At 41.4% G+C, this 22,600-nt stretch overlaps 1 protein-coding gene across 1 annotated transcript in view; it reads right to left on the bottom strand.

The window, feature by feature from the left end:
- SAMSN1 (SAM domain, SH3 domain and nuclear localization signals 1) overlaps nt 1–22,600 on the bottom strand; it is a 132,926-nt gene that overhangs the window by 65,568 nt on the left and 44,758 nt on the right. The window contains exons 7-10 of the mRNA XM_089682889.1: nt 20,843–20,919; nt 18,659–18,730; nt 16,994–17,099; nt 14,915–15,276 (exon numbers count right to left, since the gene is read on the bottom strand). Of these exons, the coding sequence (XP_089539015.1) occupies nt 14,915–15,276; nt 16,994–17,099; nt 18,659–18,730; nt 20,843–20,919 (617 nt within the window). The remainder of the gene's footprint in view (nt 1–14,914; nt 15,277–16,993; nt 17,100–18,658; nt 18,731–20,842; nt 20,920–22,600) is intronic.

Below are 22,600 nucleotides of genomic sequence, written 5' to 3'. Positions count from 1 at the left end.
AAGTATGCTATGTGTAGAAACCCATTTTCTAAGATGTTGTGTCCAAGAATAAATGTAATTGTATTGTTGCTAAGCTGTAACTTGCTTGAGCTGTTATTTGTCTCTTTCATAGTTCTGCAGGTTTGATTGCTTCTACTTGTTGCTGTAAGAGAGGCTCCAGTAAGCAGTGTCAGAAAAACAATCCATGGGTTATGAATATTTCTCTGACCTAACTAATCCTTGATGGTGTTGTTCAGATGTATGGTTTGGGAAGATAATAAAAATGTAGGTCACCTTTACAGAGTGTTCTCTTTTCTCCAGGGCTATGCCTGGGCAGGTTGTGTTTATAAAGTGTCTCTATACTTGGGCATTGTCTTGGCCTTGGGGCATGTTACAGAGGCCTAAGCTACCTCCTGTAGTGGATATCTAGAAGTTACTTGGCTAAATGAATCCTCTGGCTGAAGTGTGTCGCAGAAGGGCTGGGTAGAACCTACCATCTGGGCATTCTAAGTGGGATTCCTTGCCCAAAAAATTAAGTTACCTATGACTGCTATCAAAGGGGCAAGAGCTAGATTGCGTAGAGGGAGATCCATTGTAACCTAAGAAAAACTGTGAGTGCTCTTACAGGGTCATAGATCTCTCTGACTGATCCTACAGGGCCAGCAATTGCTAAGATGCTTCTATTACAGGGTCCGCTACTGCTACTACTACTTCAAAATACTTAATCTTTTTTTTTTAGCTCTTTTTCAGGTATCCGGAAACCCTAAACCCACTCCCCTAGAACTCCAGCAATAAAAGGTAAAGTAACTGGAACCCAACCTTTCTGCCCTACCATACATCAAGGACTGGACCCTTAGATTTAAATTTTACAGTGGCTAAGTGGTTAGCACTTCTGCATGGGAGCACTAGTGTCATGGTCTGAATCCCAAACATGGCACTACCATGAACTTTGCATGTTCTCCCTGTGCCTGCGTGGGTTTCCTCTGGGTGCTCCAACTTCCTCCCACATTCCAAAGACATGCTGGTAGGTTAATTGGCTCCTGTATAAATTGACCCTAGTATGTGTATGTATGAATGTGAGTTAGGGACCTTGAATTGTAAGCTCCTTGAAGGCAGGGACTAATGTGAATGCACAATATATATATAAAGCGCTGTGTACATTTTCGGCGCTATATAAGTACCTGTAATAAAATAATACATAATAAATAGCCTGTTTCACTTAGTTGGAAGTTATTCAGCATGGACTAACTAGAAGAGAGCTACATATGGATACTAGCCCATTATGGCAAGAGCTGTGTCACTCAGCCACCTTACAGTTCTGCTTTTACCCTGAATCCTAATCCTTCAAGGTTATCCTGATCTAACAACTAATTCATAAAGACAAGCTATCAAATCTCTAGGCTCCTGTGCTTTATATGTGCACCAGCCTCCACAAATCCATATTTATGGTAAAATGCTAGGCTGGTCTAACAGGTAGTGCACCAAATCTTGTGGGGGGGTCACAGCATGCCACTACCTCCCTCCCCTCACAAATTTATATAGACCCATCACCATGATGGGCTGCCTTAATGGCCAATAGGACTGCAGAGAAGGTAAAAAGGGGCAGGCAAGGAAATGACTAACATAATCTATTTAACCCAACAATTAAAATGATCCCCCAAATCATGACATGAAAATGGAACCTAACCTAATCCTAACACAATAACAATAATACTATCCCTCCCTTTAACTCTATCCCTAAACCCAGGTGTTAAAATTAAGCCTAATTGTGTCCTGAAGGTGAACTTCAGTCAGCTTAGAAAAATCCCCCCTTGATAGTAACCCTCCATAGTAAGGTTCTAGTGCTTCTTCATTCTAGGGGGATATACCAGGGAGGAATACTTTGCCTATCTCCCACTCCCCTGACAGACAGCTCTCTCTTCCAATCCCATGCTCCAGAATGTGGGGATAGTCACTGCTTTCTGCTGTGAGGACTCAGCGATCAGCAGTCATCTGATCGCTGAGTTCTCGCACTTAGAGCTGGCGGGGGGACAGATGCAGCATCGGACCAATCCTGCATCCACTTAGATAAGTATAAATGGGGGAAAAAAAAGTCCACACTTCTCTTTTAGCACTAAAAAAACTGAACTATTACCTGAATTATCAACAACTAAACATAACACAGTCACACTGAGAAGAATTTCTGAAAAATTTGTCCGAATTTTGAATTGTTCATTACCTGGGATAAGAGAGATGCCTTATTGCACAGTGCAGCTATCGGTTCCGTTTATTACATATTGTTGAAACACTACCAGCATGTGGATCTGCATGGGGAAATCTGGTCATTTCTTAAGCAGATTCCAAATTTCCAGTTATATCTGAAGTTTAGGTATGCATATTTTTGCATAGTTACATTGATCCAGCTTGGACCAAGGTAAGTATGCATGTGTCATACCTGAAAGATCCCTGGGAAAGCTTGAAATTTCTGTAGTAGGCACCACTACTCCAGTGATCACCACTAGCTTCTGGGTCCAATGCTGTTAGGCTGCCCTACTGCTTAGAAGGTTGCTCATTCAGCATGAGCGCCATTCAAAGAACACTTTACATTTCCTCAATTAATGCAATTGAATGAGATGGAGAGGTGATGTCACAATCACCACTTCGTCCAATCAGAGAATTCATGAATGACTGCCATGTCAAGCGAACAATCTACTGTGTTCACTAGGCAGCAGGGCAGCTTCTGACCCCACTATGGGGATATTTAGCTTCCAGGGGGATCTTCCAAGTATGACACAAGCTGGACCAATGAAACTATGCAAAAATATGCATACATACACTTCAGCTTTAAATAGGACATACCTTTTAAATAAATTAATTTATGAAAACTCTCCTTTATATTAAAAAAAGATGAGTTCAACTAGGGTCAGTTGCTTCATTTCCCATAACTTAATAAAATGAAACTTCTTCAAATAAAACCAGAAACATTTTAGCTAGTTTTAATCCAGTAAGAGAAAAAAAAAGCAGAACTCTGGGGAGAATTCATACATTTTCTTTCTACATCAGCAATTCATCCAAAATAGAGAAATTCCCAACCCACACGTGTCTGAAATCACTCATCCCATTGCAAAGGGCCGCATCAATCTATCCAATGGAGCCTGAAGCAGGTAGCAGGAAATTTCCATATTCTTTATAAATAACAAACACTCCTATAATAAATGAATGTTGTACGCTGTGTTCCTTTCTGAAATATTATGACACAAATTAGCAGCGGAGCAGAAACCATTACTGGATACAGTTATCAAGTTAACTTCTCGTGATCGCCCAATGAATGATTTAAAGCATAACGCCTCCTTTCTGACAATTTTAATATAGCGAGCCATGGAAGTGAAATAATCAAGTTTGTAAATAATGTTTATATTGCTTTTGCTTTTCCTCATAAAAACCTTTAAAATATGAATTATACCTGGCTGGAAAAGTTCATTGTGTGCCCATTGCCTTCTGGGTTTGTCTACAGCAGCCTACAGCTATCAATAGCTACAGGGAATTCACATAAATACTACATTCCATTGTGGCAGCAAATATTTTTTACATTGTGTTGTTTAGGTGTAAGTGAAGGAAAATGTTTTATTTTGCTGTCCTGTCTTAAGCTGACCTTTCACCTGTAAATTTGATTTGAAAATTGTCGTTTTCAGAACATTCATTCAACAAGTTAAAAGGGGCGTTTTGATCATTGGTTTCGACAAGACCAAGTGATAAAATTGAAAGACAAGGATGGAAAATTTTAGTCGAATCTAATGGGAACAAATTTGTAATCTGTGAATTTGTTCTCAGCCAAGAAAAATCATAACTAGTCTTATACACATGCACATGTCAAAGTTAATTCAGAAGTAGGATGTTCATTATACAAAAATCGACACATTGACATGGTACTTGAATGATAAGTCATGTGAAATCAGTTGAGTCCATAAAGACTCCATTGAATGAATGGACAAGTGACTTTTTAATTTTCTTTTTATACTTTATCGGTGTGTCAAACTCAATAAGGCCACATCAGCATTATAGTTGCCCTCAAAGGGTTGGGGTTGTATCTGTAAGACTAGATATCCAGTGCACTCCCACCACCACTTACATCAGATGTCAAGAGCCCCCACATTATCAGAAGTCAAGAATCCCTCACCCTCTCTTGCATTTCAGTGCACACCCCTTACCTTGTGTTGCTGCTGGGAAGAAGCTGGGGAGGAGCAGAAAAATGCAGAAAGTGCAGGGTCTGGTGCAGGACCAGAGGAGGGCTGAAGTCTGCTGAATGCTGAGGCCAGGGGTGGCAGTAATGAGATGCTGCAGCTGCACAGAGAGGCGCAGGATCTGTTGGAGGAGTTCTGTCCGCTTCTCTGCTGCCGACTGCTGAGATGGTGGTGGGGCTGGGGCAACAATGAGCTTCTCCACACCTGCATGGAAAAGTGCAGGATCTGGCGGAGGAGTTTTTTCCTCCTCTCTGCTCTGCTCCAAGCTTGGGGCGGAGGCAATGCAGTAGAGGTGCGAGGGCCACTTGAAAAGGTCTGGCGGGCCAGATTTGGCCCTTGAGCCTTTTGTTTGACATATGTGTTTTATATGTTCTCCTGAATAAAACTCTAGGTGTAAGGCCAACAAAATCTACAATAGTAGATTTGTGCTAAAAAATGTAAGTTTTCAGAATGTTCATTTAATTTTCTAATTGTTAGTGGAGTTAAATTGCTGATTTTTTTTTACCACAGTCACAAGCAAATTCTAAGAAAGGGAATGGAAAGTTTTTTTAACTTATCAAGATTCTAACAATACATATTGTAATGCGCATGTTCGACTAAAATAGAAAGTTCAAATGCTCTGATAAATGATTTTTCAGAATTTCCATATGATGGCTAGCTTTTGGAGTTCTGAGCAGAACAAAAAGAAATGCATAATCAAATTGAAATGTATATGGTTGCTGCTACAAGATTTGTGTTTGTGTTCAGCCAATTCTGAGATTGATGCCTGGTTCACATTAGTGCGGGCCCCCGTGGCCCGCATATGTGCTGGCACAACAGCTCGTTCATTTGAATGAGCTACTGTGCCCGCGAAAATGTGCATTCGCCTTTTCAAAAATGCATCTGCAGGGAAACCGCATGGTCTTTATAACCATGCAGTTCCCGCACCTGTGATTGCGCTGCGGGCTGAAATGCATGGGAGTCTCGCTCAGAATGTATGGCAGCCCCGTACATCCCGAAAGAGCAGTGCAATTTGGCTGCGGGTGTGGGAACAGATGCAATTCCTGCAACCAATCCACACAGTGTGAACCAGGCTTTACACAGCAGGGAAGCTAGCATGATGTGAAGTAAAACAAGAAGAAGCGCACCAACCTTGCGCATTACCTCAGTAACCAAATTTATTTAGTAAAACAATGGTACTCACAAACAGCGAATAAAAACAGGTATGTAAGTCCTCCCAGGGACTTCAAAGGCAAGAGGCCAGCGCGAATCCCATCATGGGGGTGGACACTCAGTACAGCTGACGTGTTTCGAAGGTCATGCCTTCTTCCTCAGAGCTGGGAGTACCATTCTTTTACTAAATAAATTTGGTTACTGAGGTAATGCGCAAGGTTGGTGCGCTTCTTCTTGTTTTACTTCACAGTTCTGTTCGGGCTTCCCCAGCCTTGGTTTGGAGCTGCACGACCTTGTATGCCCCGGTGGTTGTTTTGTTGGGATTTGATCTACTCACCACCGGCCTGGGTCCCGGAGCGCAGGAGAAATTGCATTTAGTCCAAGCTAGCATGATGACCAGACTTTTCTCTACCACAGTTTGGGTCCTTTAAAACAGCCAGCATGCCTGTTTTGCTAGCTTAAATTGGAAGCTCAGTCAAACACTAACTATACTTAAATCTACTCCCAACCTCAATTCTAAGCTTACTCTATCTAACCAGTAAAATTAAAGATCTGTAAACTTACCTATTGTGAAGTCACTCTAGTCTGGTTACATGATCAGGTCCCAGAGCCAGCTTCAGTGTAGAGGAGGGACAGAGTTCCCACAGTAAGCCTATGGGTGATGTTATCACCCATGCTCTGCAGCCATTATCGGTGATCTTTCCTCTTCACCGAAGTGGCATTGGGACCCAGTCATATGACTGGACCAGAGTGCCCTCAGCATAGGTAAGTATACAGATCTTTCCTTTACAGAGTATATAGAACAGACTTCAAATGGGGGTCAGAGTAGATTTCAATGAGAAGTACAGCCAAAGCTTGTTTGGCTTTACTTCTCCCGTGGATCACAGGAGTGTAGTTCATTCTGCACTCCTGTGACCTATTTTCAGCTGACAGCAGGGTAATGTCAGCAGTTGACTGATGTCACTCAGCCAGTCCAGGCTGGGGAAAGATCATGACTTTAAAGTTAGGATCCACCCAGATGTCTGGATCGTCAACTGACTTCGCAAACCGCCGAGAGCCTGAGCTGCTCCCTCACCCTCCACAGCCCAGCGCTCTAGTGAGCGCTGAAGGGGGGCAGAGCAGAAAGCAGAGACTTACAGTCATCACTCTGCTCAGAGCGGCAGGGAGAATTGAGGGATCAGCTATGTCTTTATTAGAAGGTCAAACAATATGCAAACTGTGTTTTTTTTGTGTTTGAGAACATATTTTGTTTTCATTATCCTTTACTTCTCGGGGTCGTTCTTTCATTTCCGATCATGCGCGGTCTTGGTCACTCGATTTTTTAGTGTACAATTATGATACTAATTACATAAAAATCATTTGTTCTCTGTCTGGACAGCACTGATTGGCCCTGTGCTGTTCACATGCACTCTCCCAAGAAAAAAAAACACTCTAGCAATACACACCAAACTGAGCATATGCAGCTTGCCCCCAAGGCTCTGTTCTATCAGCAGATGGATTGGGGACTTTGGAAGAAGGTGAGGATCAGAGAAGACAGGATCAAACATCCTTTTTACAGAATGCAGAGGATTAACTCCTTTGGTTCCACAGTGGATATAACAAGCATTCTTTACTGCATATACAGACTGATTTTACTGCTGTGGGTTTACTAACACTTTACAATAAAGGGAATATATGAAAAGAGAGGTATTTTTCTTTTTTCAAATTACTTTAGACTTATATTTTCCTCACTGCATGATATTGGAAGTCTAAATGTCACCCTATTTGAAATCCAGTTATGTGAGAAAGATAGGTATTTAAAGCTGAGTCAGTGGCTGCAGAAAAGGATACATTAATGATATTGTACACCATAGATATGAAAACAATGAGATTTTGTGGACCATGGCTGTCAGCTACTCTTAAAGCGAAGAACGACTGTTACTAAAATCAAACTGTGAAAAAAGTACACAAACCAGCAAACAATTGGCTCGCACCATGGATGTACTGTATCAAGACAGTTAGCGGGGTCAGGGTTAGCGGTGCTTGCCCACACTTTCCCTAAGGTAAGCAACAGCAGAACTCCTAAGGGTCCATTCACCCAGGGTGCTGGACTGTGTATACTGTTCAGGTCTGTGTTTTCCTGGCATGGGGATGCACTGGTGACGTGTGCATTCCTGCGTATTCAGTCCATAGAAGTCTATTGGGACAAGCGACTGCATGGATAGAGTTGCTGTATCCCAATATGACATACAAGTGTGGGTACCCAAACTCACCCTGTGTGCATTCAGGGTCCCCCACGCAGCCGATTGTCATACCGGGACACAGCAGTTCTGTCCGTGAAGCTGTGTGTCCCAATAGAAGTCTATGAACTGCACAAAACCTGTGCATACTCTTGCCGGGAAAACATAGACGTGTACAGGGCACGCAGCCAAATGCCCCATGTGAATGGACCCTAATACATCTACTAGGCATTCATTTATTATTCACACAAACACTACATGCTAGCCTATGGCGTAAATATAAAAGCTGTCCCTAATGGATGCCTAAAGAGTGCACTGTTCCACTGCGATACAATGCAGTTTGGTGGCCACAACCGCACTGCGTTTGCAAGATGTGTTTGAGGTGCCATTAACAATTAATGGCACCCACACGTGTCCCTCGAGGGCAGCACATGCAGGGTGGGAAACGCACAAGGAACACATTTTGCCCTATGCCCTAGTGTGAACCAGCCCTGAGCATGCTTTCCTACACTGTATTCTGCATGAAAGAATGACATACAATATAAAGTAACAGGCTCACATTAAAAACAGGCAGTATCTCTAAACACAGGCTCAAATTAAAATTCAGATGCTGTTTTGTTGCTTCTACTTTTCCATGACAGTGCACAAATATTTTTAACCACGTTGCCATTATAAATGACTTTACTACATGTATGTCACATCATTCCAGTCTACTGCATCATTTAACTACTTATAGGAACAGCTGACTACATGGAAACATTTGTAAAGGTTCGGTGTTTCTAAGCAGCCTGCCATTGTTCAGCGACATTTCCTGTCACAGAATTCTTATCGTTAATTCTCAGGAAATAGAATTATCATGTGCCGCAATATCACACTAGGTTACAGTCATTTCTGTCTGTAAAGAAGCTGAATATTCATGTTTTCCTGCACTGCCGACTGATCAAGATGTGTGAGATTGCGTAAGACACCCTGCGCCCGGCATCACTGATATTAATACCTCTAAAACCTTTGAAAATATTAAGTTTATTTAGACATGTGCAATTCGTTTCGTTCTAAATCTAAATTCGGACAAATTTTTTGTTATTTGGAGGTTCATATGCATCCGAATTTTCTGAATAACAATAGCAACGAATTTTGTTAAAAGTTGTCTTGTTTATTAATTTTCTAAAGAATTTCACATTTCCAGAACAATTTGAATCAATCTAAAATTTAACGACCTATCTGAATTGTTCTGAAAATTAGGAAAAAAAACAGTGTGGGGTCCCCCCCCCCCAATCCTGACCAGGCCCTTCGGATCTGGTATGGATTTTAAGAGAAACCCCATGCCAAAATTAAAAAAAAAACAAAAAAAACTGTGTGGGGTCCCCCCCAGAATCAGTACCAGACCCTTTTTTTCACACAAATAGAGCTTTCTTTCGGTGGTATTTGATCACCTGTGCACTTTTTATTTTTCACGCTATAAACAAAAAAAGACCAAAAATTTTGAAGAAAAACAATATTTTTTACTTTCAGCTATAAAAAATATATAGTAAACTCAAAGTTAGTTATAAATTTAGGCCAAAATGTATTCTGCTACATGTTTTTGGTAAAAAAAAATCCTAATAAGTGTATATTGATTGCTTTGTGTGAAAGTTATAGCGTCTACAAACTATGGTATAGATAATGGAATTTACACAGCTTTTACTTTCTGACTGCCCATCACATTTCTTGAGGTGCTAAAATACCAGGATGGTACAAACACCCTCAAATGACCCCTTTTCTGAAAGTAGACACCCTAAGCTATCTGCTGAGAGGCATATTGAGTCCATGGAAGATTTATTTTTTTCCCACAAGTTTCTGGAAAATGACAAAACATTTTTTTTTTTTCACAAAGTTGTCATTTAAATGATTTATTTCTCGCACAAGCCTTGGGTATATGTGGAATTACACCCCAAAATACATTCTGCTACTTCTACCGAGTATAAGGATACCACGTGTGTGAGACTTTTTGGGAGCCTAGCCACATACAGGAGCCTGAAATCCAATGACCACTTTGAAAGCCTGAAGGTGCGTAACTTTCTCATTACACTTCCTCACTACCTATCACAGTTTCGAAGTCCCTGACATGCCAGGATAGCACCAAACCCCCCCAAATAACCCTTTTCTGGAAAGTAGACACCCCAAGGAATTTAAAAAGAGGCATGGTGAGTATTTTGCAGATCTAATTTTTTCTCACAATGTTTTGAAATATAAAAAAAAAATAGAAAAAATGTTTTTGTTTTTTTTCTTCATTTTCCAAAAACTTGTGGCAACAAATGAGATCTGCAAAATACTTACCGTGCTGTTTATCAAATTCCTTGGGGTGTCTACTTTCCAAAAAGGGGTCATTTGGGGGGGTTAGGTGCTATCCTGGCATTTCAGGGCCTCCGAAACTGTGCTAGGTAGTCTGGAAGTGTAATGAGGAAATAAAGCCCTTTAAAAGCCTGAAGGTGCTTATTGGATTTTGGGCTCCTGTACTTGGCTAGACTGCCAAAACGTCTCTCACATGTGGTACCCCCATACTCGGGAGAAGTAGCAGAATGTATTTTGGGGAGTAATTCCACATATACCCATGGCATGTGTGAGCAGTAAATCATTTAAGTGACAATTTTGTGTAAAAAAAAAAACTTGTGGTAAAAAAATAAATTCTTCTATTGATTCAACATGCCTCTCAGCAAATAGTTTGTGGTGTCTACTTTCCAAAAAGGGGTCGTTTTGGGGGGTGGGGGTGTTTTATGCCCAGCATTAGAAGTTTATGCCACACATCACTCACTCTTCTAACGACCTGAAGACCAAGCCTTTTCTGACACTTTTTGTTCACATGAAAAAAATCAGTATTTTTTGCTAGGAAATTAATTTAAACCTCCAAATATTATATATATTTTTAAAGCAGACACCCTAGTGAATAAAATGGTGTGTACTACAATTTTTTATGGCACATAGTACTCGCGCAGCGATTTTTCAAAAGCAAATTTAAGAAAAAAAAATACACTTTGTTTACTTTTAATGCACAAAAACACAATATATTGGCCAATTATTTCGTAAAATATAAGAGATATTGGTATGCCGAGTAAATAGAAACCAAACATGACATGCTTTAAAACTGCGCATGCCCCGTGCAATGGTGACATATCGGCACAGGGTCAAGGCTTGTGCACACAGGTGTGCGCACATTGGAAGGGGCGATTTGTTTTTTTTTTTTGTTTTTATTTAGTTATTTTGATTCTTTTTTATTATTTTTACATTTGTACCTTTCATTTTTTTTTTTTGATCACTTGTAATGCTATAACAGGGAATGCAAATATCCCCTATAACTTCAATGGGCATTGTCATATATTCTTTTTTGAGAAATCTGGGGTCTATCAGGCTCTAGATATCTCCTCTGCCCTTACATTATCTAATCAAACCAAAATCGGTGTGATCAGATGATTGCCCAATTTACAAATGGAGCTGTTTATATCCTGCGAAACTGAAGTGATGAAATGCTTTTAGCTTCCAAATTCTTAGACTATAGAGATGATTGGCACCACTCTGGTCTCCAATCAGCTCTATGGTCAGCTGGCAGAAACACCGGCTGCATTCTCAGGTTCCCCCAATGGCACGAGACTGCCCGAGAAGGCCGTGGAAGGCAGCGGGGGAGGGGGCATCATCTCCCACTGCTTGTAAAAGCAATCCTGCAGCTAATTAGTCACTAGGATTGCTTTTACATGAAAGCCGATCACCGACTGAAAAAAAAACGATACCAGGATGATGCCTGCAGCTATAGGCATCATCCTGGTATAACCATTCAGTGATGTACCAGTACGTCGCTGGTCCTTGTTGGGTATATATACTATGTTCTTTTTATTTGTATGCAGCCTGTGGACTGAATGACAAAAATTTGAAGAAATCTCTGCCAGAAAAAGTGTGTGGTATGTCCACCATTAGAATATACCGCCCTGCATCCACCCACTTCTAATCGTGGGCACACATTAGGTCACACTTTGCCACAAGCGCCAGTTCCAAGATTGAACAAATGTCTAAATAGTGGCACGCTTGAATAAAAATTGTCCACGTATAAGTGGTACCCCATATGGAAAAAGGATGACACCAAGTCCCAAACTATCTTGCCACTGCTCCCCATGTAGTCTGGGCATCCAGGGGGCTCCACGTGACTATCTTTTCCTTTGTAAATCCAAAACTTATAAGTATAGCCTGTTGCCCTCTCACAGGTCTTCTACATCTTGACCCCATATCTGGTACACTTGCTGGGGAGAAATTGTTTGAATGCAAGGCGGCCAGAAAAATGAATGAGGGACTCATCAACGCAGATGTTTTGCAGGAGAGTATAGACATCTGCAAATTTTTGGTTAAGGTGATTTGCGAGAGGCTGAATTTTGTGGAGCCGGTCAAATTCAGGGTTATCCCGAGGATGACAGAGTGTATTGTCGCTGAAATGCATAAAACACATTATACTCTCATATCTATGCCTGGCCATGGCAGCAGAGAACACGGGCATATAATGAATCGGGTTTGCAGACCAATACAACCGCAATTCATTTCTTTTAGTAATGCCCATGTTGAGGGTTAGGCCCAAAAAAAATGTAAATTCGAAAATCGTAATGAGTTTCCATGCGAATGGTCTGGCAAGGTTTGAATTTGGGTTGGCGGCGATAAATTGTTGTGCATATAAATTGCTTTGATCCACAATCAACGCATACAGATATTCTGTTAAAAACAGCTCCAAAAATCAAGGAGCTATGTGAAAGACCAAGATGTATTAGACCGCTGGTACTCGCCAGTTCACCAAAAGGTAGCGCGGCACTAGTACTGGCACTCTGCTGCATATGAGAGTCATCAAAATTTACCGGCAAGTGCTAACAGAGATCAGGCCTGATTCTACAAACACTGCGGTTTTGTGTGCAATGTATCAAGTGACAGTGACCTACTGACACTGCACTTGCTGGGGGAGAAGGGGGGGCTAAACGCAGGTGCTGGCAGGTGCCGGGGCTGATCCCGCTAACGCTGCGTTTTTGGGGACGCTATACTAATGTGAACGCTGGTATAGTGCTGATCTGATCAAAGATATTGACCTGTTCAGACACTATACTAGCAATGGAGGTTTATTGTATATGAGCGTGCTCCTGGCAATCAAGGGGTTAAATGTGATGACTGGTGTACTGACGGGCAATCTGACGCTATCTGGGATGGGCGTGTAAACCACGGGAGCGCAAATCGTGTATATATATATATATATATATATGTGATTTTGCGCACCCATTCTGCCCTGTAGTAGTATCTCTGCTATAGGGCGGTCAGGAAGCAGTTACAAAAGCGGTTTGTGTTACGTCGCTGCGTTACTTTAACTGACAATTGCGCGGTCATGCAACACTGCACCCAAATTAAATTTACATCCTTTTTTTTCCACAAATTGAGCTTTCTTTCGGTGGTATTTGATCGCCTGTGCGTTTTTAATTTTTTGCGCTATAAAATAAAAAGACTGACAATTTTGAGAAAAAAAAACTATATTTTGGACTTTTTGCTATAAAACATGTCCAGTAAAAAAGTGTAAAAATCAAATTTAGTCATAAATTTCTGCCAAAACGTATTCTGCGACATGTCTTTGCTGAAAAAAAATCCCAATATGTGTAAAATAATTGGTTTACGTGAAAGTTATAGTGTCTACAAATGGCGGGAAAGATACTAGGATTTTTTCTTATTTTCTTATTATACTAATAATGGCGGCGATCAGCGACTTATGGCGGTGATCAGCAATTTATGACAGTGATCAGCGACTTATGGTGGGACTGCGGCGGACATTTTGACACTGGGGGGGAACTGACTTGGGGTCACTGACATCCCCAGTGACACCAATACAGTGATCAGTGCAAAATAAAAACACTGACACTGTACTAATGGCACTGGGGAGGAAGGGGTTAACTTTTATTAGGTAATGAAAGGGTTAACTATGTGAGGGGAGTGTTTTACTAGTGGGCGGGTGCACTTCACAGGAACATGCTGATCCTGAGAGATAAAGTCTTCTCTCAGGTTCAGAGTGCTCTGAACTGACAGATAGCAGAGCTGCAATGTAAACACTGCAGCCGTGCTATCTGTCAGTGATTACTTGTAATCGCTGGCACCCGGCGGGAAATGACCCGCCGGGAGCCGGTGATGGACACCCGCTGCCGCTGCCACGATCGGCGGTATGAGCAGGGCGGGCACACGCCTTGTGCGCGCCCCCTACCTGTTTTGCACAGCGACGTTAAAAGAGGGCGCTGCGCGCACAGGTGCCGCCCTGCCGCAGTAAAAACACTACGGCGGGTCGGCAAGCGGTTAAAAACCAACACTTCCAGAAGTGTCAAATTATGGTCCCCTGCTGCAATCTGAGGTTCCTCCAGCTGATCCTATAGTAAAGTTTGGCTGTATGGCAATGGCAGAGGTAAGTATTTACTATCTTCTTTGTAGGGACATGTTTTATTGTCACTTGGATTTTACTGACAATGTCCCTTTAAAGTCATTTTTATTGATATATATATATATATATATATATATATATATACTCAGCTTTCCATATTTATTAAATTTTATTGGATACAGAGATTTGCAGATAAACTGATAGTGGGTGGTCTGTATTCCACCATGATTAATGGTATCTTTTTATTAGTTGGCCCATTCCCACCAGGGCGATTGGCTGCAATGTTGCTCACAACTCTATAAATAAAATCTTTGCTCGTATGGTTGTTTCTTTAACCCTTTTGCAACCGGAGGCTTTTCTAGCTTAAACACCCAGACCAAGTTTAGCAGCATTGGTATGCTTCAGGTAAAGTGATATTAAGGCCTCACTTTTTAAGCACTTTTAGCAGTTGATGTAATCACTTACTGGGTATGCAACTTCTTTATCTTTTATTCTTTGCCTATATTCTAGTTTAAACTGGTGCCATAACTGCTGCCCCAGGCATCCTGTTTCAGTGTGGCTTTTTTCTCTTGCAGCATCCTATAAAGCCACCCTTGCATGCAGGGACTAGAGTTGTGTCTCCCTACACTGTGTGCATCAATAGAAACACACAGCCCCATAACTTAGGATGGCAAGGCCCTTTCCTGCCTGCTTCTCCCTCCTCCTTCCCCTCCCTTCCCCAAACTAACAGACTGATTGGGGACTGCACTATCCACTGCTAAATCTTTCCTGTGAAGACCAGAAGCTCAGAGAAGTAGTACTCAGAGAGCAGAAGCCAGCAGCACTGAAAGTTGTAAACTGCAAGTGCTGGGAAAGAATTCCAAAATTAGACTCTCCTGAAATTTAAAAGATAAATATATATATATTTACATAAACAAGTCAAATTAACTTACCCAAGCATATGGGAGGGCCATATCAGTGAAGGAAGGTGGAAGTTGGGAGTAATGGTTGCAGCATACACAGTGTTCCCATCCTTCCATCTGTGATGCTGAGAATGGGTCAAAGTTGTCAGGAAAGGTTTTCCAGTTTGTCATGAACTGGGTGGGGTTATCAGGACATGTTACAACACCTCGGGAAGTGTTCCGTTTTAGCTTGCCAGATCTGTCCAAGGAAGCACAGTTCACTTCCAAAGAACGTTCTGCTTCTTGTCTTTTCCTGGCAATATCCTTGGTGTTTTTTTTCTCTTGAGATTTACCCAATTTCATACACGTCACTAATGTTTCTTCTTCCTCCTCCTCAATGTCTTGGGTAGGAGCTTAAAATGAAATTTTGTATTGATCAGTACTCTTTTATGCACAATCATATCAGCAACTGATTGTTTTTGCTGTTTCCTTGGACTTTAATGCATAGTTGCACTTTTCAAATAGCTTACCCAAGTACTGCAAAATGCAATACAGTACCACTCTCCCATTGAAGTCCCCATACCCATAGGTCATCTTTTTACAAGGGCCTCTGCACTGGCAGTATTAAATACATGGTAGCCCTATATGGAAGGGGTGATGCTATGAAGAAGAAATGGGGTCCTTTGTCTTCATAATGGGTCTGCTCCTTCTGTGCAGGATTTGTTACTACAATGCATTAAATGCACTCATTCCTACTGGCCAGTGAGGCAGCCCATCATGGTGATGACCCACAATTATGGTCTGGCACAGGAAGTACGAGGCAAGCTCTGTCACTACCAGAATGCCTTTTGTCATGTTAAAGCTAAACGTCTCTGGGCACTGACAGAAAATGTGATTAGGAGTACAATAAAATATTATTATCAACTACAACTTTACTACTGCTGTACATTTGAAAAAGGCTAGTTGGTGGTTGTGTTTTTCTGCAGCGCTGTTTGAAAACAGAGTTCATTCTATTACTGGATGTGCACAATGGCTGTGATTGTACTGTCATCAAGCAGTGCAGTTCACAGGCAAAATGCACAGAGCCAGTTAGAGTGGCTCTGAACCTTGTGATTGCTGTTATGGCCAATCACAGTGATCCAAAATTCAAACACTGAACTATAGATCTCTTCCCCCTTATATAATGGAGAGGAGGAGAGGGTCTGTATTCCGACAACACTACATGGTATTTTACTACAGCAAAGGCAGAGTAGTCAGATCATAAAAGGATGTTAGGAGCTCACTGAATTTATAACAGGATCAACAGGTATTTTACTTTTAAAGAAAGAACATGGGAAAATGTGTATGTTTTGCATAGATGCAAAACAGAATGGTGTTGACTAAAACTGGAGAGTGCAAAATCTGGTGCAGCTCTGCATAGAAACCAACCAGCTTCCAGGTTTTATTGTCAAAGCTTAAAGTGTTACTAAACCCAGGACCCTGCATTCACTATATCTGGTCTTCCACAGTACACAGAACATGGAAGTGCAATTATTTTAGTAAATATAAACTGCTAAATACCTTTTCTCATCAGCAGTTAGAGATGCCTTGTGACTTCTATCAGTGTTCAGTAGAGCACTGGTTACAGCTTGTAGGAGGAGGAGTTTTCTTTCTGCTCTAGGAGGATGCAGAACCCCTGACCTCTGTCTAGACAAGGCTGATTGGCCCTGTGCTGATCACATGCACTCTCCCAAGAAAAAAAAACCTCTCTAGCAATACACACTAAACTGAGCATGTGCAGAATGGCTACGGGTTCAGTCTGTCTTATCAGGAGACATTTGAACAAGAGGAGGGGCAGAGAGGACAAGATCAAACAGTATTTTTACACAATGCAGAGGATTAACCCCATAGGTAACACAGAGAGTATAACAAGCGTGCTTTACTGCATATACAGAATGATTTTACTGTTGTGGGTTTAGTAACACTTTAATTGAACAAGCTGAAGTTAGAAGCTGATTGGCTACCATGCACAGTTGCACCAGATTTTGCACTTTTCGGATTTATTAAACCAACCCCAATATGTTTTTTTTTATTCAGACATAAACTTTTACAACAATGTCCTTTTGCTTCGGAGACTTATCAGATACTTACACTGCAACAAGGCATGTCTAACATCGTCATTGGTCTTCTTTGTTCTAACCATTTTTTGCAATCTTTTTAATGTTCCCATTGATTCTGATTTATTATCATCCAGTTCCTGATAAAAAAATAAACCAGATAAGTAATCTGATGATAAAACCTGTAACAGACTGAAAGTCATAATAAAATATATAGAAGGCTCTATGACCCTGGAAGGTACATACAAAGGCAATTCAACTACAAAGATCTGAGTTGCTAAATTGTTAAATGTTAGTTAAAGTGACCTTGTTGATTGAAAAAAACCTGGGTAAAACAGCTACACGTAAAGCAAGCAATTAATACTTACCTGTTCCCCCACTCATGCCGCCAAACTTCCCTCAAATAAAGAACAGCTTGCTGAAAGATAATAGCATACAGCACACATCCATGCCTGTGCATATGCTTCCTTCCACCACCCCTGTGTTGTAGTGATGTAGGGGTTGGTGGAAGGAACCACAGAGCACAGGGGGGATGCCAACTTCTGACAATCCTATTAAGTTTAATGTGCTGAAAATTTTTCAGCACATTTTTCTCTTTCCAGTAGAGGAGTTCAGTAGTGCAGCCAGTGTGGCAGGTTGGTATTAATTGATTGTGCAGCACCCTCCTAGTTAGGTTGCTAGTTAGTCTAGATAAATTTAGTCCATTTGCTCTACTGTAATCGGTTTTGATGGCTACCTCCGTCTTTATGGGAGTTCAGGAAAGTAGCAGGATGTGAGAGTCAAATAAGGAGCCTGAATATCTATGTGGTCTCAGCCAATCACTGGGGAAGGGTGCCCTGAAGGTGGTTGGAGTGAGAATAAATGGGATGAAGCCTGGAGTGGTTCTGCTTTTGTCCAGCAGGAGGAGATCCCATCCTGAAGGAACACTCCCGTTCTGGGCAGTCCAACTGTACTTCCTCATTTGCTCATCGAGGTCCCAACTGTGTTAGCTGGGGGGGGGTCTGTTCTACTAAACTTTGCTGGAGCTGATCGAGGGATTTCTTTTTGGGGATCTGGTCTGAGGAGGTCACAGGCTGATATTGGAAGGAGGCATCCAGCCATCAAAGGACATTAGTTAGTTCAAACCGGTACATGAGATTCCAGTAACTGTGTGCTGCTGCTATCCCTCTTGCATCAGAAATGCTTAAGTAGACTTTTTCTTTGTATAACTAATGCCTATTAAAAATGAAGTCCACACAGATATAAAAGACACAAATTAATGTTGGTCAGATTGTGCAACATCCTCTCATGTCTATGGGTATCTGTATGGTATCAGCTGGCTATATACTTAAAATAGTACAGGTTTTCTGAAGCTGTCCCACAATCATAGTTACCAGGGTAGGACGGGAGAACACAGTGATTACTGCTAGTGATTTTAATAGCCACTAGCAATAATTGCATGTACAATCCGGCAGACTGGTTGTGCCCAAGTTGATCGAATGTACTTGGGTACATTTAGCTTGCTCATACTTGGTTTGAATCTTGGCCAGTCCCCGCTGAACCAACTGAGATTCAAACCATCTATGGTCGGCTTTAATAATGATGGGATTTCAACAGAGACTCACATATTTGTACAGGCATTCAAGCGAACAATTATTACTTTCCACTTTTACATTGGTAATACCAGTGCAGTCATCATAGGCCTTTCAAGTGTGCTCACCGTCTCAATAGTGCATCCATTAGAATTTGAACACTGGTTATGTGCTGGGTTCCAGGGCTCATATGGAGGGATCTAGAGTAAAAAGAGCACACATGTGTATAATTTATTTAGCAGGCATATGGTGGTCATTGTATGTAAAAGGTGTTGTTGATAATACAAACATGTTATGGGATGATGTGGACCAGTTCCCACTGGAAAACTACACTCTTAAAGTGCTTCTATAAAATGATTCTATCATAAAATGAAGTTTCTATCAAGTATAAAGTGAAAACATGTAGAGGTACCTGAACATACCTGGAACAAACGGAAAATACCCGCTGCTTTGTCTAAATCCCAGTATAATTCTACATGGCAAAGCTCCAGCACTTACTAATAGTGTCGGAGAGTGCCCACCACTCTTTCCTGCTTCATGTGCTTCCAAATTTGGCCAGTGAGGCAGTCCATCAAAGAAATGGATCAATAGACAGAGCAGCAAGCTTCTACACACCCAGAGATGTTAGAACTTTGCTCAGTAGTGTCTGGGGAATTCAGAAATAGCAAAGTGGAATTTGAGGTTGTGCAGGCACCACTAGGTGTGTTCACTTTACACCGTATAGAATCTTTATTTGACCGACACTGAAAGTCCAAGTGCAATCAATATAAAAAAATTGAAACAAAATTAAGAAAACAGAACAGAAAAATCAGCACAAGGGATATACCTTACAGCAGTGGTGTCCTGAGGCAGGCGCGGGGAGTGCGGCCTGCACCAAGTGACACCAACCGCAGGGGGTAACACCGGACCCGCTCCACGAAAAGGTAAGTTTTAAAGCAAGCCGACGATCCCTGCAGGATGGATCCGATCCATCCTGCGGGGATCGTCGGCTTTCTTTACAACTTAACTTTTCTTGGAGCGGGTCCGGTGTCACCCCGTATAGGTTGCATGTCGGCAATCCCCGCAGGATGGATCGGATCTGCGGATTGGGGAGTATAATGGATTGGACTCTGATCCGTTATGCTCAATCCGCAGATCCGAACCATCCTGCGGGGATCATCAGCATGAAACCTATATGGGGTGACACCGGACCGCTCCAAGAAAAGGTAAGTTGTAAAGAAAGCCGATGATCCCCGCAGGATGGATCGGATCTGCGGATTGACCATAATGGATCCCATCCATTCTGCGGGGATTGTCATAAGGGGTGTCACCAAGTGTTACCGCACTGGGTGACACCAATCCTAGGGAAGCCTCTGACTTACAGTCAGTAGGATGTGTCCCTTGTGCTGATGCCTTTTCTGTTAGTAGAAATCCTCCTCCATCCATGTCCCTCCGCTTCCCACCACTGTAATTTTCCAATGCAGTGGGGTTGAATACAACTAAAGATCTGTCACAGGCTGTCATCAAGAATGTTCACACTTTCCTCCCAGCTGCTTTATTCATACATAGAGGCCTGTACTACAGCTTTTATGAATGAAACACAATCAATGAATGGAGGGGGCAAACCGTTCAGTCATCCGCCCATCCTCCATTCTTAGATTTTGATTCGTGTCTAAGGCCCCATGCACACTGGGCATTTAGCCCCAGTGCATGAAGCTCCAGCTTTTAGAGTATGGGCAAAATGCAGAAGTGCACCATCTAGCCCCACTACTAGAAGTTTCTGCAGCTAGATGGTGCATGACCAGGTCTAAACTCCCAGTGTGCATGGGTCCTAAAGGCTCATTCACATGAGATTGCTCTCCGAATATCCGAACACATTTGACAAGTGGTGAGGAAGCGTACCACTATCCCCTCCCTCCTAGATTGTAAGCTCCAAGGAGCAGGGCCCTCGAACCCCTCGTGTATCGCACTGTATTGGTATTGTACTGTCTCATGTATTGTCCCCCATTGTAATGTACAGCGCTGAGCAAACTGTTGGAGCTATATAAATACTGTATAACAATAATAATAATAATATAACCAACTCACTGTTTGTTTTCACCCCTTGAACCCCACACTAGCGTGCCACAACCAAGCACATTGTACGTGGTTGCGGGCACTGGCATTCACCTGAATGAGTCACATCTGGTTGGCGCTATACCTGCTAAAAGCGAAAGAGGGTGAAAATTCCTGCTGCAGTCATGACCTGCAGCTAAGGGGGTAGCCGCTGGGGTGTGTATTAAAATCGCGACTCAACCACTAGGTTTTACTGCCAGCCAACTATAGATAGTTACCTGAGAAAGATTTTCTTCCTTTAATCTTGTCAGCAAGTTTGTTCTCTCTCCCATAATATATTCTTCTTCACTGAGGTCTGCAAAACATAATATAAACATCCAAACTTCTCTATTATGCACTTTAAAAGGTCAGAGGCAGGATCATTATGTATTCTAATAAAAGAAACATGAATAACTTCTGGAAATGTAGTGAGGCGTGCCTCGTACTTCTATTTCACATGAATTTTGTTTAAAACATTTATTTAAAAGCATCAAATGCAGCCAACTTATTTTGGGATATAAGGACTTCCTCTTCTTCAGGGCTTTAACAACAATTGTGACACAATCAGGATGGAATTATATAGGGGGCCTAACTGAAATAGAGATTAAACTGACGCTTGATGAAGCTAGCATGTCCTAATGGCACTGTAAATAGATTTATTTTATTGAATAAATAAAATCAGAGTGTTCACTGTTAATCTCTTGCCTACCATATAACACATACAGTATGTGCATCAACAAGGCAGATGGGCCTTAACATCCACATATCTACACCCATAGGGATCAAGGATTTTGTGCTGAGAATGCACTCACTGCATGTTCCTATCACAATGACCAAGCTGTCACAGACAGATCCCAATCATGTGACCACTATGACAGCCATTCACTGGGATCATGTGATCGGGAAATTCCTCACGGCAATAAGACCCACTTGAAGTCTTCCAGTTACCTGAGCTCAAGAAGCAGGTTCCAGTATTTCTTGCAAAAGGATCTTCATTCTTAAAGTCACAGCTGCTTAACTTGTTTTAATGCAGTTTACACTTTTTTTTTATAATTTCTTACAGGTATTTTGTAATTTCTTCTTTTCATCAGAGTGTGTGAAACAACACAGTTCTCGAACTAAGCTGCCTTTAAATTTCATCTTGCTGGTGAATGGCAAATAAACTGCATCAGCCTACTGTGACAAAAATGTTGCAAATTCACTCTTTAAATAATTTAAATCCCAACTGAAGACCTTTTATCTCTTGCTAGTTGTGTACTTGCACATATCATGATCCTATTATGATTGTTGGCTGATTTTAATTTGGAAACACCTTAAAACACCTTGTACTCCTAGTGACAATATTGCTTGCTGCCCTCAAACTGCAGTGCCCTATGCTGGCATAGCTCAGTAATAGCCACACCCCTTAACATGTATCCTCAATCAGGCTTCTATTGAAGAGGAAGATAAATGGTTGTAAAACCAGATCATTGTGAGTCTGGGCACATGGGCTTTTGTTTAACCACTTGCCCTCCAGAGGATTTACCCCTCTTGCTGACCAGGACTTTTTTTGTGATATGGTGTTGCATTTCTTTAACTGACAATTGCGCGGTCATGCAACGCTGTACATACATTTAATTTATGTCCTTTTTTTCCCCACAAATAGAGCTTTCTTTCTGTGGTATTTGATCACCTCTGTGTTTTTATTTTTTGCAATATAGACAAAAAAAGGCCGACAATTTTGAAAAAAAAAAATATTTTGACTTTTTGCTATTAAACATGTCCAATAAAAAAATTTAAAAAATAAAATTTTGTCATAACTTTAACTTTGTGTCTAGTTTAAGAAAAAAATATAATTGTGTAATTTTTTGTTGTTTTAGGTCTTTTTTAGGGGTGTATTTATAAATGGCTCAGCTCACCAGGACATTTACATCACATTTAAAAGTTTTTAAAAGATAATGCACTAATTGCTAAAACACAGTTTCAGCACTATGCCAGCCTCACAGTAGTTTCTATAA

Source organism: Staurois parvus, unplaced genomic scaffold (genome assembly GCF_062004578.1).
Source record: "Staurois parvus isolate SC_StPar_1 unplaced genomic scaffold, SC_StPar_1.0 ptg000299l, whole genome shotgun sequence".
Lineage (NCBI taxonomy): Eukaryota > Metazoa > Chordata > Amphibia > Anura > Ranidae > Staurois > Staurois parvus.
The sequence above is the reverse complement of the archived record's forward strand: the minus strand, read 5'-3'. Positions and strand labels throughout refer to the sequence as shown.